Consider the following 15,257-nt stretch of genomic DNA (forward strand, 5'->3'; position numbering starts at 1 on the left):
CCAAAGTGCTGGGATTACAGACATGAGCCACTGAGCCTGGCCACAATACATGGATTTTTTTCAATAAATATATTGGAAAATTTTTTTGGTGATTTGTGACAACTTGCAAAATCTCACAGGCAGACTATGTAGTTTAGAAATATTGAAAAACTTGGCCGGGCGCGGTGGCTCAAGCCTGTAATCCCAGCACTTTGGGAGGCCGAGACGGGCGGATCACGAGGTCAGGAGATCGAGACCATCCTGGCTAACCCGGTGAAACCCCGTCTCTACTAAAAAATACAAAAAACTAGCTGGGCAAGGTGGCAGGTGCCTGTAGTCCCAGCTACTTGGGAGGCTGAGGCAGGAGAATGGCGTAAACCCGGGAGGCAGAGCTTGCAGTGAGCTGAGATCTGGCCACTGCACTCCAGCCTGGGCGACAGAGCAAGACTCCGTCTCAAAAAAAAAAAAAGAAATATTGAAAAACGTAAATGAAAGATAGGTCATGAATGCCTAAAATATATGCTGATATTAGTTTATTTTATAATTGACTACCATAAAATATACACAAACATAAACTTTACCAAAATGTATGCACACAAAGACTGTACATAGTGTCATTCACAGTCAAGAGAAATATAAATAAGCATAAAGATGCAATAGTAAATCATAATGGCATAAGATTAACTGTAGTGCATACTGTACTATTGTAATAATTTCATAGCGACCTCCTCTTTCTATTGCAGTGAACTTATGTGCTTTGATTGTCTGCTTAAAATGCCATCTGATGCTAATCACCTCTATGTGAGCAGTTCATCTCTCCAGTAACGTATCAGAGAAAAAAGTGGTCTTTCACAGTCTTCACATATTTTTCATGATGTTTGGTCCAATACCATAAACCTTGAATAACAACTTGAGACCCATATGAAATGCCACCAGTTATGCTGAAAGTTCCCCCAAGAAGCAGAAAAGTCATGACGTTACAAGAAAAAGTTGAATTGCTTAATGTGTACTATAGATTGAGGTTTGCAATTGCAGTTGCCCACCATAATGCTTCATCTTGTAAACAGACATTGTAAACTTATGGTATTGATAAATATTATACATTACTATAAATGCATTTTCTCTTCCTTATAACCTTAATAACATTTTCTTTTCTCTAGATTACTTTATTGTAAGAATATAGCGTATGACACATATAACAGAAAATGTGTTAATCAACTGTTTATATTATCATTAAGGCTTCTAGTTAAGATTTCAGGGAGTCAAAACTTGTATGTGGATGTTTAACTCGATTGCAGGGGCAGGAGTTGGCATCCCTAACGTCTGCATTGTTCAAGGGTCAGCTGTACATGGAAAATCCTGAAAATAAATTTGCATGCCACAGGTGGGACCTGCCACTGGTGCATGTGTGTGAGACGCACCACTGCCCTGCCTCTAGTGTGTACACATGGGGACGCCTATCACCCTGTCAGTGCCCCATGGAATCACTTTTACCAGCCCCCCTCCATAAGGATGTTTTTGCCAGGAGACTGGGAAAACCTCAGCCCCACCAATGCAGCAGATGCTGAACCTAGTGGGGCCAGAGAAAAAGGCTGCAGGTCTGGTCCCAGCACCCTCAGGTGTAGAGCACTCAGCCTGGGAGTGCGAGCTGAGCCTTGGCCCCATGAAATCATCCAGAAACAAAGCCAATTGACTAAACCTAACTTATACCATAGTTAAACTCTCAAGAGCATCAAAGAATATAAAAGCAAAAAGTCCCATTCAGAGGACAGCAACTTCAAACATTAAGTAAACATCACCCTACGCAGATGAGAAAGAACCGGTGGAAGAACTATGGCAACTCTTAACAGCCAGAATGTCTTCTTAACTCCAAACAACCATATTAGATCCCCAGCAGTGGTCCTTAATCACACTGAAATAGCTGAAATGACATAGAATTCAGAATCTGGATGGCAACAAAGATCATTCAGATTCAGGAGGAAGTTGAAAGGCAATCCAAGGAATCTTAAGGAATCCAATAAAATCATACAAGAGCTGAAAGATGAAATAGCCATTTTATAAAGAATCAAACTGATCTAGAGCTGAAAAACTTGCTATAAGTTCACAATACAATCAGAAGTATTAACAGCAGAATAGACCAACTTGAGGAAAGAATCTCAGAGCTCACAGATCAGTTCTTCAAATCAACTCAGACAAAAATGAAGAAAAATTTTTAATGAACAAAGCCTCTGAGGAATATGGGATTATGTAAAGAGACCAAACCTATACGATTGGCATCCCAGAAAGAGAGAGCAAGCAACTTGGAAAACATATTTGAGGATATTGGCCCCAAAATTTCCTCAACCTCAGTAGAGATTGGCATGGAAATTAAGGAAATTTGGAGCATCCTAGAAAGATACTATATCAGACAACGATCCCCAAGACACATACTCAGTAGATTCTCTGAGGTCAACACAAAAGGAGAAATGTTAAAGGCAGCTAGAGAGAAGGGGCAGGTCACATACAAGGGAAACCCCATCAGGCTAACAGACTTTTCAGCAGAAACCTTACAAACAAGAAGAGATTGGGGAAATATATTCAGCATCCTTAAAGAAACAAAATTCCAACCAAGGATGTCATATCCAGTTAAATTAAGCTTCATAAGCAGAGGATAAATAAAATCCTTTTTACACAAGCAAACACTAAGGAAATTCATTATTACCAGACTGCCTTACAAGAGGTCCTTAAGGGAGTGCTAAACATGGAATACAAAATGAAAGACCGTTGCCTGCCACCATAAAAACACATGGCCCACTGACACTATAAGGCAACTGTACAATCAAGTCTATGTAACAACCAGCTAACAACATGACTGGATCAAATCCTCACATATCAATATTAACCTTGAATGTAGATGAGGAAAACGTCCCACTTAAAAGTCACAGAGTGGCAAATTGGATAAAGAAGCAAGACCCAACTGTATGCTGTCTTCAAGAGACCCATCTCTTGGCAGGAGTGGTGGCTCACATCTCTAATCCCAGCACTTTAGGAGGACAAAGCAGGGTGATCACTTGAGCCCAGGAGTTGAAGACCAGCCTAGGCAACATAGTGAAAGAATTTAAAAAGAGAGAGACCCATCTTATATGCATGACACCCATAAACTCAAAGTAAAGCAATGGAGAAAGATCTATCAAGCAAAGAGAAAAACCAAAAAGAACAAGAGTTACTATTCTTACTTCAGACAAAATGTAAACCAACAATGCTCAAAAAGGACAAGGAAGGACATTCCATAATGATAAAGGGTTCAATTCAACTATCCTATATATATATGCATCCCAAACTGGAGCACCCAGATTCATAAAACAAGTTATTAGAGACCTACAAAGAGACTTAAATAACCACACAATAATAGTGGGAGACTTCAGCACCCTACTGACAGTGTTGGACACATTGAGACAGAAAACTAATAAAGATATTTGGGACCTAAACTCAGCACTTCACCAAATGGACCTAACAGACATCTACAGAATGCTCCACCCAACAACAGAATATACATTTTTCTGTTCTTATGTACACATGGCACATACTCTAAGATTGACTGCACACTCAGTCATAAAGCAATTCTCAACAAGTTAAAAAAAAAATCCTAACAACCACACTCTCAACCACAGTGCAATAGATAGAAATTAACAACAAGAAGATCTCTCAATACCATACCATTACATGGAAATTAAACCACTGGCTCCTGAATTACTTTGGGTAAAGGATGAAATTAAGGCAGAAATCAAGAAACTCTTTGAAACTATTGAAAACAAGGATGCAACATACCAGAATATCTGGGACACAGCTAAAGCAGTGGTAAGAGGAAAGTTTATAGCTGTAAGCGCCCACATCAAAAAGTCAGAAAGATTTCAAATTAACAACCTAACATCACACTTAGAGGAACTAGAAAAACAAGAGCAAACCATCCCTAAAGCCAGTACAAGAAAAGAAATAACCAAAATCAGAGCTGAAGTGAACAAAGTTGACATGCGAAAATCCATATAAAAGATCAATGAAACCAAAAGTTGGTTCTTTGAAAGAATAAATGAGACTCATAGACCTCTAGCTAGAGTAATAAAGAAAAAAGAGAAGATCCAAAGAAACACAATTGGAAATGACAACAGTGCCATTACCATGGGCCCCACTGAAATACAAGAAACCCTCAGAAACTATTATTGCCAGGAGACTGGGAAAACTTCAGCCCCACCAGTGCAGCAGACGCTGAACCTAGTGGGGCCAGAGAAAAAGGCTGCAGTTCTGGTCCCAGCACCCTCAGGTTTAGAGCACTCAGCCTGGGAGTGCAGAGCTGAGCCTTGGCCCCATGAAATCATCCAGAAACAAAGCCTAGAAGAAATGGATAAATTGCTGTAAACATTTAACCTACCAATATTGAACCAGGAAGAAGTTGAATATTTGAACAGACCAATAACAAGTTCCAAAATTGAATCAATAGTAACAACAACAACAACAAACCTACCAACCAGAAAAAGCCCTGGATCAGATGGATTCACAGCTGAATTCTACCAGACATGTAAAGAAGAGCTGGTACAAATCCTACTGAAACAATTATTAAAAATTGAGGAGAAGGGACTCCTCCCTGGTTTGTTCTATGAGGCCAGAATCATTCTGATGCCAGAACCTAAGACACAGTGAAAAACTAAAAATTTAAGCTAATATCCCTGATAAAATTCGATGCAAAAATCCTCAGCAAAACACTAGCAAATTGAATCCAGCAGCACATTGAAGAGCTAATCCACTATGATCAAGTAAGCTTTACTGCTGGGATGCAAGGTTGGTTTAAATACCAGCTGAGCACAGTGGCTTATGCCTGTAATCCTAGCACTTTGGGAGGCTGAGGTGGGTGTATCACCTGAGGTCAGGAGTTGAAGACCAGCCTGGCCAATATAGTGAAACCCCATCTCTACTAAAAATTAAAAAATTAGCTGGGTGTGGTGGTGGGCGCTTGTAATCCCAGCTACTTGGGAGGCTGAGGCAGGAGAATTGCTGGAACCTGGGAGGTGGAGGTTGCAGTGAGCCAAGATGGTGCCAGTGCACTCTAGACTGGGCGGCAGAGCAGGACTCTTTGTCTCAAAACAAAAACAAAAACAAAAACAAAAAAAACAACCTAGGAATACAGCTAACCAGGGAGGTACGAGATCTCTACAATAAGAATTATAAAACACTGCTAAAAGAAATCAGAGATGACACAAACAAATGGAAAAACATTCCATGCTCATGTATAGGAAGAGTCAGTATTGTTAAAATGGCCATACTTCCCAAAGCAATTTATAGATTCAATGCTATTCTTATCAAACTACCAACACCATTTGTCACAGAACTAGAAAAAACGATTCTAAAATTCATATGGAACCAAACGAGCTTGAATAGCCAAAGCAATCCTAAGCAAAAAGAACAAAGCCCAAGGCTTCACACTACCTATTTCAAACTATGCTACAAGGCTACAGTAACCAAAACAACATGGTACTGGTACAAAAACAGACCACATAAACCAGTGGAACAGGTTAGAGAACTCAGAAATAAAGCCACACGCCTACAACCATCTGATCTTTGAAAAACTGACAATAACAAGCAATAGGGAAAGGACTCCCTATTCAGTAAATGGTGCTAGGATAACTGGCTAGCCATATGTAGAGGATTGAAACTAGGCCCCTTCCTTTCACCATATTAAGAAAACTCCATGAATTAAAGACTTAAATATAAGAACCTAAAACTATAAAAACTCTAGAAGAAAATCTAGGAAATCCTATTCTGGACATTGGCCTTGGCAAAGATTTTCTGACACAGACTCCAAAAGCAGTTGCAATAAAAACAAAAATTGACAAGTGGGACCTAATTAAATTAAAGAACCTCTGCATAGCAAAAGAAACAATCAATAGTATAAGCAGACAGCCTAGAGAATGAGTGAAAATACCCAGAAACTATGCATCTGACAAAGATCTAATATCCAGAATCTATAAGGAACTTAAACAGATCAACAAGCAACAAACAAATAACCCCATTAAAAAATGGGCAAAGGACATGAACAGTCACTTCTCAAAAGAAGACATACACTTTGCCAACAAGTATATGAAAAAGTGCTCAATATCACTAATCATTAGAGAAAGGCAAATCAAAACCACAATGAAATACCGTCTCACACCAGTCAGAATGACTACAATTAAAAAGTCAATGAATAAGGCCGGTGTGGTGGCTCATACCTGTAATCCCAGCACTTTGAGAGGTCAAGGCAGGTAGATCACCTGAGGTCAGGAATTTGAGACCAGCCTGGCCAACATGGTGAAACCCTGTCTCTACTAAAAATACAAAAAATTACTCGGGTGTGGTGGCGGGTGCCTGTAATCCCAGCTACCTGGGAGGCTGAGGCACAAGAATCGCTTGAACCTGGGAGGTGAAGGTTGACCTGAGATCACACCACTGCACTCCAGCTTGGGTGACAGAGTGAGACTCTTGTCTCCAGCAAAAATAAATAAATAAAAATAACAAATCTACAAACCTTTAGCTTTACTGACAAAGAAAAAAAGAAATGTGAATAACTAGAATCAGCAATAGAAGTGGAGACATTACTATCAACCTTACAGAAATGAAATGTAAGAGAAAAAACTATGAACACCAACAAATTAGATAATCTACATGAAATAGACAACTTCCTAGAAACACACAAATTATCAAAACTGACTCAAGATGAAATATAAAAAATGAACAAACCTATAATATGTAAAGAGATTAAATCAGTAATTTAAAACCTCCCTAAAAAAAAAAAAATCAAAACTATAGGACTTTCTTATTGAAGTCTACAAAACACTTAAAGAATAATGAACACTGGCCAGGCACCTGTAATCCCAGCACTTTGGGAGACCGAGGCAGGTGGATCACCTGAGGTTGAGAGTTTGAGACCAGCCTGACCAACATGGAGAAACCCTGTCTCTACTAAAAATACAAAAAAATTAGCCAGGCGTGGTGGCACATGCCTGTAATCCCAGCTACTGGGAGGCTGAGGCAGGAGAATTCGCTTGAATCCAGAAGGCGGAGGTTGCAGTGAGCTGAGATCATGCCATTGCACTCCAAGCTGAGCAACAAGAGCAAAATTCTGTCTTTAAAAAAAAAAAAAAATTATAATAATAATAATGAACACCAATCCTCCTTTTTAAAAACGTCTTTCTTCTCTAAAAAGGAAGACTTTTTAACTCATTTTGTGGAGCAATTATTACATGTATACCAAAGCTACCTAAAGACACCACAAAAAAAACCCCACAATATTTCCGTATGACTGTAAATGTAAAACAATTCTCAATAAAATAATGGCAAACTCAATATAACAGAATATTAAAAGTATTATACAATATGACAAAGTAAGATTTATTACAGGAATGCAAGCGTAGTTCAACATAAGAAAATCCATGTAATACACCACATTAACAGAATGAAGAAAAAACCACATGATTATTTCAGTTGATATAAAAAAAGTATTTGATAAAATCTAACTCTTTTATGATTAAAAAAACCTCAGAAAACCAAGAATGGAAGGGAATTTCATCAGTGTGACAAAGGGCATTTATGAAAAACCCACACCTAACATTATACTCAATGGTGAAAGGCTGGTTGCCTTCTCCGTAGATAGGAGGTAAAACAAGGATACTTGCATTAATCGGTGCTTTGTAAACTTTATCACCAGCAGCCCCTCAAGTTCTTAGACTTAGATCAAAGAAAAGTGTCCTGCTACTGGCAGGCAAGAGGAAAGTAGCTATGTTGCAATATGCCCAGAGCTCTCTCTTCTCTTTAACAAAGACCTGCCCTTAAGGGAAACTGTTTCAACAGAGCCTCACTACCTTGGAAAGATGGAAATTCCTAACATCAGCTCTGTGTAGCCCTCCTGTCCCATCTAAGGAAGGAAAAAAGCCAAAAGCACCTATGACTGCAACATCCCAGGGAGCCCAGACCCACCAAAAGACTGACATAGCCATGGCATTATAGATCATTTATCATTCCCTGACACTTTACCACATCAGTTGGGCTCCTGTTTAATAATAACAAGGGATGGCCGGGCTCAGTGGCTCACACCTGTAATCCCAGCACTTGGGAGGCCGAGGTTGGTGGTTCACAAGGTCAGGCATTTGAGACCAACCTGGCCAACATGGCAAAAGCCCATCTCTACTAAAAATACAACCAGTAGCTGGACATGGTGGCATGTGCCTGTAGTTCTAGCTACTTGGGAGGCTGAGGCAGGATAATTGCTTGAACCTGGGAGACGGAAGTTGCAGTGAGCCAAGATCACGCGACTGCACTCTAGCCTGGGTGACAGAGTGAGACTCCATCTCAAAAACAAAACAAAACAAAACAAAAAACAAAAACAAAAAACAAACCCCCAAAGGATTAGGGATTACAGTGGAAAGAACTGCAAGGCTCAGACGCTATTAAGAAGTCTCCAGGGAAATCTAAAGACAACAGGGGAGACAAAAAAAAGAGAGAGAGAAAATTTAGCCTTGGACACCTATAGCTATGCCAAACAGTAAACACAGCCTAACTTCTAGCCAAATAAACATAAAACCTCACACTAGAGGCGCATTTTCCTCAGTTTATTTTACCCAATATATTATGTCTGGCTTTCAACTAAAAATTACAAGGCATGCTAAAAGGTAGAAAACACAGTCTCAAGAGACAAAGCAAGCAGCAGAACTAGACTCAGGTATGGCAGAGATTGTGGAATTATTAGACTGGGAATTTAAAATAAGTATGAATAACATGGTAAGGGTTCTAATGGCAAAAGTGAACAATGTGCAAGAACAGATGGGTAATGTAAGCAAAGGAATAGAAACTCAAAGAATCAAAAGGGGATAGTAGACGTAAGAACCACTATAACAGAAGTAAAGAAAGCTTTTGATGGGCTTATTAATAGACTGGACATTGTCAAGAAAAGAATCAGTGAGCTTCAACACATGTCAACAGAAATTTCCAAAATGGAAAAGCAAAGAGAAAAATGAATGAACAAATGGAATACAATATCCAAGAACTTTGGTACAATTACAAAATGTGTAGCATACATGTAATTGGAATACCAGAAGGAGAAGAAAGAGAAAAGGGAACAGAGAAAGTATTTGAAGTAATAATTGAGAATTTAAAAAAATTAATGACAGATTCCTAACCACAGATCTAGAAAGCTCACAAGAATACCAAGCAGGATATGTGCCAAACAATCTACACCCAGACATACCAGAAAACAAAAGACAAGGAAATATTGAAAGAAGCCAGAGGGAAAAAACACCCTACCTACAGAGGAACAGAGGTAAGAATTACCTCAGACTTCTCTTCAAAAGCCTTGCAAACAAGAAGAGATTAGAGTGATACAAAGTTTTCCAAGGAAAACAAACAAAATTACAAACTTAGACTTCTGTATCCAGTGAAACTATCCTTCAAAAGTGGAGGATAAATACTTTCTCACATAAACAAAAACTTACGGAATTTAATCACCAGTAGACCTGCCTTGCAAAGAATGTTTAAAGTTCTTCATTGAGAAGGAAAATGATACAGGTCTAAAACTTGAAGTCTCGTAAAGAAACAATAGCGTTAGAAAAGGAAAATGGGCCGGGTGCGGTGGCTCACACCTGTAATCCCAGCACTTTGGGAGGCTGAGGCAGGCAGATCATGAGGTCAGGAGATTGAGACCATCCTGACTAACACGTTGAAACCCCATCTCTACTAAATATGCAAAAATTAGCCGGCGTAGTGGCAGGCACCTGTAGTCCCAGCTACTTAGGAGGCTGAGGCAGGAGAATGGTGTGAACCGGGAGGCAGAGATTGCGATGAGCTGAGATCGCACGAGACTGAGACTCCGTCTCAAGAAAAAAAAAAAAAAATGGAGCCAGGGGCTGGTGGCTCACACCTGTAATCCCAGCACTTTGGGAGGCGAGGCAGGCGGATCACAAGGTCAGGAGATCAGATCATCCTGTGAATGGTGAAACCCATCTCTACTAAAAATACAAAAAATTAGCTGGTGGTGGTGAAGCTGTAGTCCCAACTACTTGGGAAGGCCTGAGGGAGAATGGCGTGAACCCAGGCAGGCAGAGCTGTAGTGAGCTGGTCATACCAGTACCTCCAGCCTGGGCAATAGAGTGAGACTTCATCTCAAAAAAAAAAAGGAAAAAATGAAGATAAGATAAAATAATTTTTACTCTTAATGGATCTCTAAGTTTGCTCAAAATAATAATAGTAAAAATGTATTTGGTGATTATAGCTTATGGATAAGTAACGTGAATGTCAGCAATGTTTTAAGGGATGGGAGTGAGAAATAGGGGATGTTTTATTACATAGTACTTGCCCTACCCATGAATTTTATTTTAATGATAGCCATCCTAGTGCATGTGAAGTGCATTCCTTTACTTTTAATCTGTTTTTGTCTTTATATTTAAAGTGGATTTTTTATAGACACAAATCGATTAAAAGTAAAAGGATGTGTGTCACACGCATTAGGATGGGTTTTTTTTTATTTTGTTGTTTTGTTTTGTTTGGTTTTTTGTTTTAATGGAGACGGATTCTCACTGTGTCGCCCAGGCTGGAATGCAGTGGCGTGATCTTGGCTCACTGCAACCTCTGCCTGCCGGCTTCAAGCAGTTCTCCTACCTCAGCCTCCCGAGTAGCTGGGACTTACAGGTGCACACTGCCACTCCAGCCAATTTTTTGTATTTTAGTAGAGATGAGATTTCACCATGTTGCCCAGGCTGGCAGATGGCTATTATTTAAAAATAAAAACAGAAAATAAGTGTCAGCAGGGAGCAAAAATGGGGAGAAATTGAAATCCTTGAATATTGCTGGTGGGAATATAAAATGGTACAGCCACTTTGGAAACAGTTTGGCAATTCCTTAAAAAGTTATAAATAGATTTACTATATGACCCAGCAAATCCACTTCTAGCTAAATACACAAAAACATTGAAAGCAAGGACTCAAACAGATACCTGTATACTAATGTTCATAGACAGATGAATGTCCACATGTCCATCAACAGATGAATACATTTTTAAAACGTGGGTATACATACAACCAAATATTATTCAATCATAAAAAGGAATGAAATTCTGATACAAGCTACAACATGGATCAACCTTGAAAACACTGGCTAAGTGAAACAAGCCAGACACAAAATGATATTGTATGATTCCACTTATATGTGAAAATAGAATAGGGACATTCTTAGAAAAAGAAAGTATAATGGAGGTTACTAGGGCCCTGGGGAGAGGGAGGAAATGGGGAGTTTGATGGGTACAGGGTTTCTGTTAGGGATGATGAAGTTGTGAAAATGGATGGTGGTGATGGTTACACAACATTGTGCATGTGCTTAAGGCCACTGAATTGTACATGTAAAATGGTTAAAATGGTAATTTTCTAGGCCGGGCATGGTGGCTCATGCCTGTAACCCCAGCACTTTAGGAGGCCAGGGAAGGCAGATCACGAGGTCAAGAGATTGAGACCATCCTGGCCAACATGGTAAAACTCCGTCTCTACTAAAGATACAGAAATTAGGTGGGCATGGTGGCATGCGCCTGTAGTCCCAGCTACTCGGGAGGCTGAGGCAGGAGAATCACTTGAACCTGGGAGGCAGAGGTTGCAGTGAGCCGAGATTGCACCACTGCACTCCAGCCTGGCAACAGAGCGAGACTCTGTCTCAAAAAATAAAAGGGAATTTTCTGTTATGTATATTTTACCACACACAGTAAAGTGAAAGGGAAAAAGAATAAAGGGATGGAGAAAAATATACCATGCTAACACTAGTCAAGAGAAAGCAGGAGTAGCTATATTAACTTCAGATACAGTAGACTTCAGAGTAAGGAAAATTATCAGGAATAAAGAGGCACATTATATTAACGATAAAGGGGTCAATTCTCCAGGAAAACATAGCAATCCTTAACATGTGTGTGTTTATCAACAGCACCAAACAATGTGAGGCGAAAACTGACAAAACTGCAAGGAAAAATAGATGAATCAGCTATTACGGTTGGAGACTTCGCCACTCCTCTAATTGTAATTGAAAGCAATTGACAGATCTAGCAGGCCAAAGTCAGTAAGGACATCGTATTAATGGTGGTTCTCCAGAGAAACAGACTCAGACTCAATAGTGTGTGTGTGTGTGTGTGTGTGTGTGTATACAAACGTATGTATGTGTGTGTACATATTACATATATACACACATACACATATATGAGACATATATATATATGAGAGAGGGAAGGAGGGAGAGAGAGAGAGTCTGGCAAGTCCAAAATCCAAAATCTGCACAGTGGGTCAGCAGGCTGGAGACCAGTGGATGATGCAATGTTACAGTTCAAGTCTGAAGGCAGACTGCTAGAGAATTCACTCGTATTCTGGGGAAGTTAGTCTTTTTGTTCTGCTCATGCCTTCAACTGATTGGATGAGGCCCACCCACTCCCTGGAGGGCAATCTTTATTCAAAGTCCACCGATGTAAACATTAATCTGCTGGGCGTGCTGGCTCACACCTGTAATCTCAGCACTTTGGGAGGCCAAAACGGGCAGATCACTTGAGGTCAGGAGTTTGAGACCAGCTTGGTCAACATGGTAAAACCCCGTCTCTACTGAAAATACAAACGTTACCCATTCGTGGTGGTATGTGCCTGTTGTCCCAGCTACTCGGGAGGCTGAGGCAGGAGATTCGATTGAACCTGGGAGGCAGAGGTTGCAGTGAACTGAGATTGCACCGCTGCACTCCAGCCTGGGCAACAGAATAAGACTCTGTCTCAAAAAGCAAAACAAAACAGAAACCATTAATCTCATCCAAAACACCCTCACAGAAACACCCAGAGTAATGTTTGATCACATATCTGGGCACTGTGACCCAGTCAAGTTGACACATAAAATTACAATCATGGATACAGTTGGACTGAATAGCACCAACAGTCAACTGGATCTAATTTAACATTTATAGAATACTTCATCTAACAATAGCAAAATACACATTCATCTCAAGCTATATCAAACATTCATCAAGATAGACCACATTTTGAGGTCACCCTCCCACATTTAAAAGAACAGAGATCATACAAAATGTGCTCTCATAACACAATGGAATTAAATTAAATGTATTATAAGATCTAAAACTGGCTGGGGACGGTGGCTCACTCCTGTAATCCCAGCACTTTGGGAGGCTGAAGCAGGCAGATCATGAGGTCAGGAGATCGAGACCATCCTGGCTAACATAGTGAAAACCTGTCTACTTAAAATACAAAAACTTAGCCGGGCGTGGTGGTGTGCACCTGTAGTCCCAGCAACTGGGGAGACTGAGGCAGAATTTCTTGAACCTGGGAGGCGGAGGTTGCAGTGAGCTGAGATCATAACACTGCACTCCAGCTTGGGCAACAGAGTGAGACTCCATCTCAAAAAAAAAAAAAGGGAAAAAGAAAACGTGGTTCTTATACACAATAGAATGCTATTCAGCTATAGAAAAGAACGAGATCCTGTCATTTGCAACAACATGGATGGAACTGGTTAAGTGAAATAAGACAGACACAGAAAGACAAATATTGCATGTTCTCACTTATTTGTGGGATCTAAAAATCAAAACAATTGAACTGGAACTCTAGGAGATAGAGAATAGAAGGATGGTTACCAGAGTCAGGGAAGGGTTGTGGGGGTTGGAGTGTGGGGATAATTAATGGGTAAAAAAAAAAAAAAAAAGAAAGAAGGAAAAGACCGTATTTGATGGCAAAACAGGGTGACTACAGTCAACAATAGTTTATTACACATTTTAAAATAAGCATAGAGCTGGGTGCAGTGGCTCATGCCTGTAATCCCAGCACTTTGGGAGGCTGAGGCGGGCAAATTACCTGAGGTCAGGAGTTCGAGACCAGCCTGGTCAACATAGTGAACCCCCGTCTCTACCAAAAATACAAAAAAAGTAGCCGGACACGGTGGCGGATCCTGTAATCCCAGCTACTCGGGAGGCTGAGGCAGGAGAATTGCTTGAAGCCAGGAGGCGGAGGTTGCAGTGAGCCGAGATTGTGCCATTGCAATCTAGCCTGGGCGACAAGAGTGAGACTCAGTCTCAAAAAACAAAACAAACAAAAAACAAAACAACACATACACACACACACACACAACACACAAAAAACCTAAGTATAATTGGAATGTTTGTGACACAAAGAAATGATAAATGGTTGAGGTGATGGATACCCTATTTACCCTGATGTGATTATTACACATTGCATTCGTGTATCAAATTATCTTATGTACCCCATAAATATATGCACCTACTATGTACCCATAAAATTAAAATTGGAAAAAATTTTTAAAAAGGCTTGTACATGGATGTTTATAATAGCCATAAAATAACCATCATTATTCATAATAGCCAAAAAAATGGAAAACCCAGTGGTCCGTCCACAGATGGATGCATAGAAACAATGTGGTATGTCAGTGTGATGAAATACCATTTGGTTTTTTTATGATACAACATGTGTGAACCTCAGAAGTAAGGCATGTAAACTATCTGAATTTGTTGAATTCTGAGAACTGATAACCAAAGCCAAGAAGCTTGCTTGTAGGACCAGGCCTGAGAACCTCCTGCACCTCCCAGCAATGGACCCTGATACTCAGACTCTAACCCCAGCCCTTGGTTTATAGCCTCTCTCGGCTTCTGAAACAGTGTGAACGGAGGCGCCGCTCGTCAGCATCTTGCTCCCAAGCGGCATTGTCATGCTTCTCACAATCAAGGTGATTGTTGTTTTCCTCAACAAGGAGATGCTCTAGGAGGAGACTGGGGCATCGGGCTTCCCTCTTGCTCCAATTCTAACGGCAATACTGGTTCCTCCCACCCTGCCTCAGATATCACTAACTTCACCTTAAGGTTGAGACATCAACTTTTCCAACTCTGTCCATGAGGATGCTCTTGGTTGCAGGTAACTGACAACCAGCTTAAATGATGGCGAAATGCATGGGTGCGTGTGTCTGGACATTCAGAAGACAGTCGGGCTCCAGGTGCAGCTTGTTCAGGGCTCTGGCCCTGTTGTGCCGCAGCTCTCCGCCCTCCTCCACTCGTAGCTTCATCCCTGAGGGTGGGTGAGTTGCAGACGAGCTCCAGGCCTCCCACTGCCACGTCACACCATCCAGGAAGACAGATACCCCTTTCTCTACGCCCAGAAAACAAAAATTGGGCCTTACTCATGAACCTTCCTGGGTCTCCTGTCTACCAGGAAAAGGAATGCCGTGTGCAGACAATCCGTGGTGGCAGGAGG

General features: G+C 40.6%; 1 protein-coding gene across 1 annotated transcript in view; it reads left to right on the forward strand.

The window, feature by feature from the left end:
* The window catches only part of BICD2 (BICD cargo adaptor 2), a 60,739-nt gene extending 59,647 nt beyond the window's left edge, over window positions 1-1,092 (forward strand). The window contains exon 8 of the mRNA XM_017949288.3: window positions 723-1,092. Coding sequence (XP_017804777.1) covers window positions 723-725 — 3 coding nt within the window. The 3' untranslated portion in view covers window positions 726-1,092. The remainder of the gene's footprint in view (window positions 1-722) is intronic.
* The last annotated feature ends 14,165 nt before the right edge of the window (window positions 1,093-15,257 follow it).

This window comes from Papio anubis, chromosome 13, assembly GCF_008728515.1.
Source record: "Papio anubis isolate 15944 chromosome 13, Panubis1.0, whole genome shotgun sequence".
In the NCBI taxonomy this organism is placed as follows: Eukaryota; Metazoa; Chordata; class Mammalia; order Primates; family Cercopithecidae; genus Papio; species Papio anubis.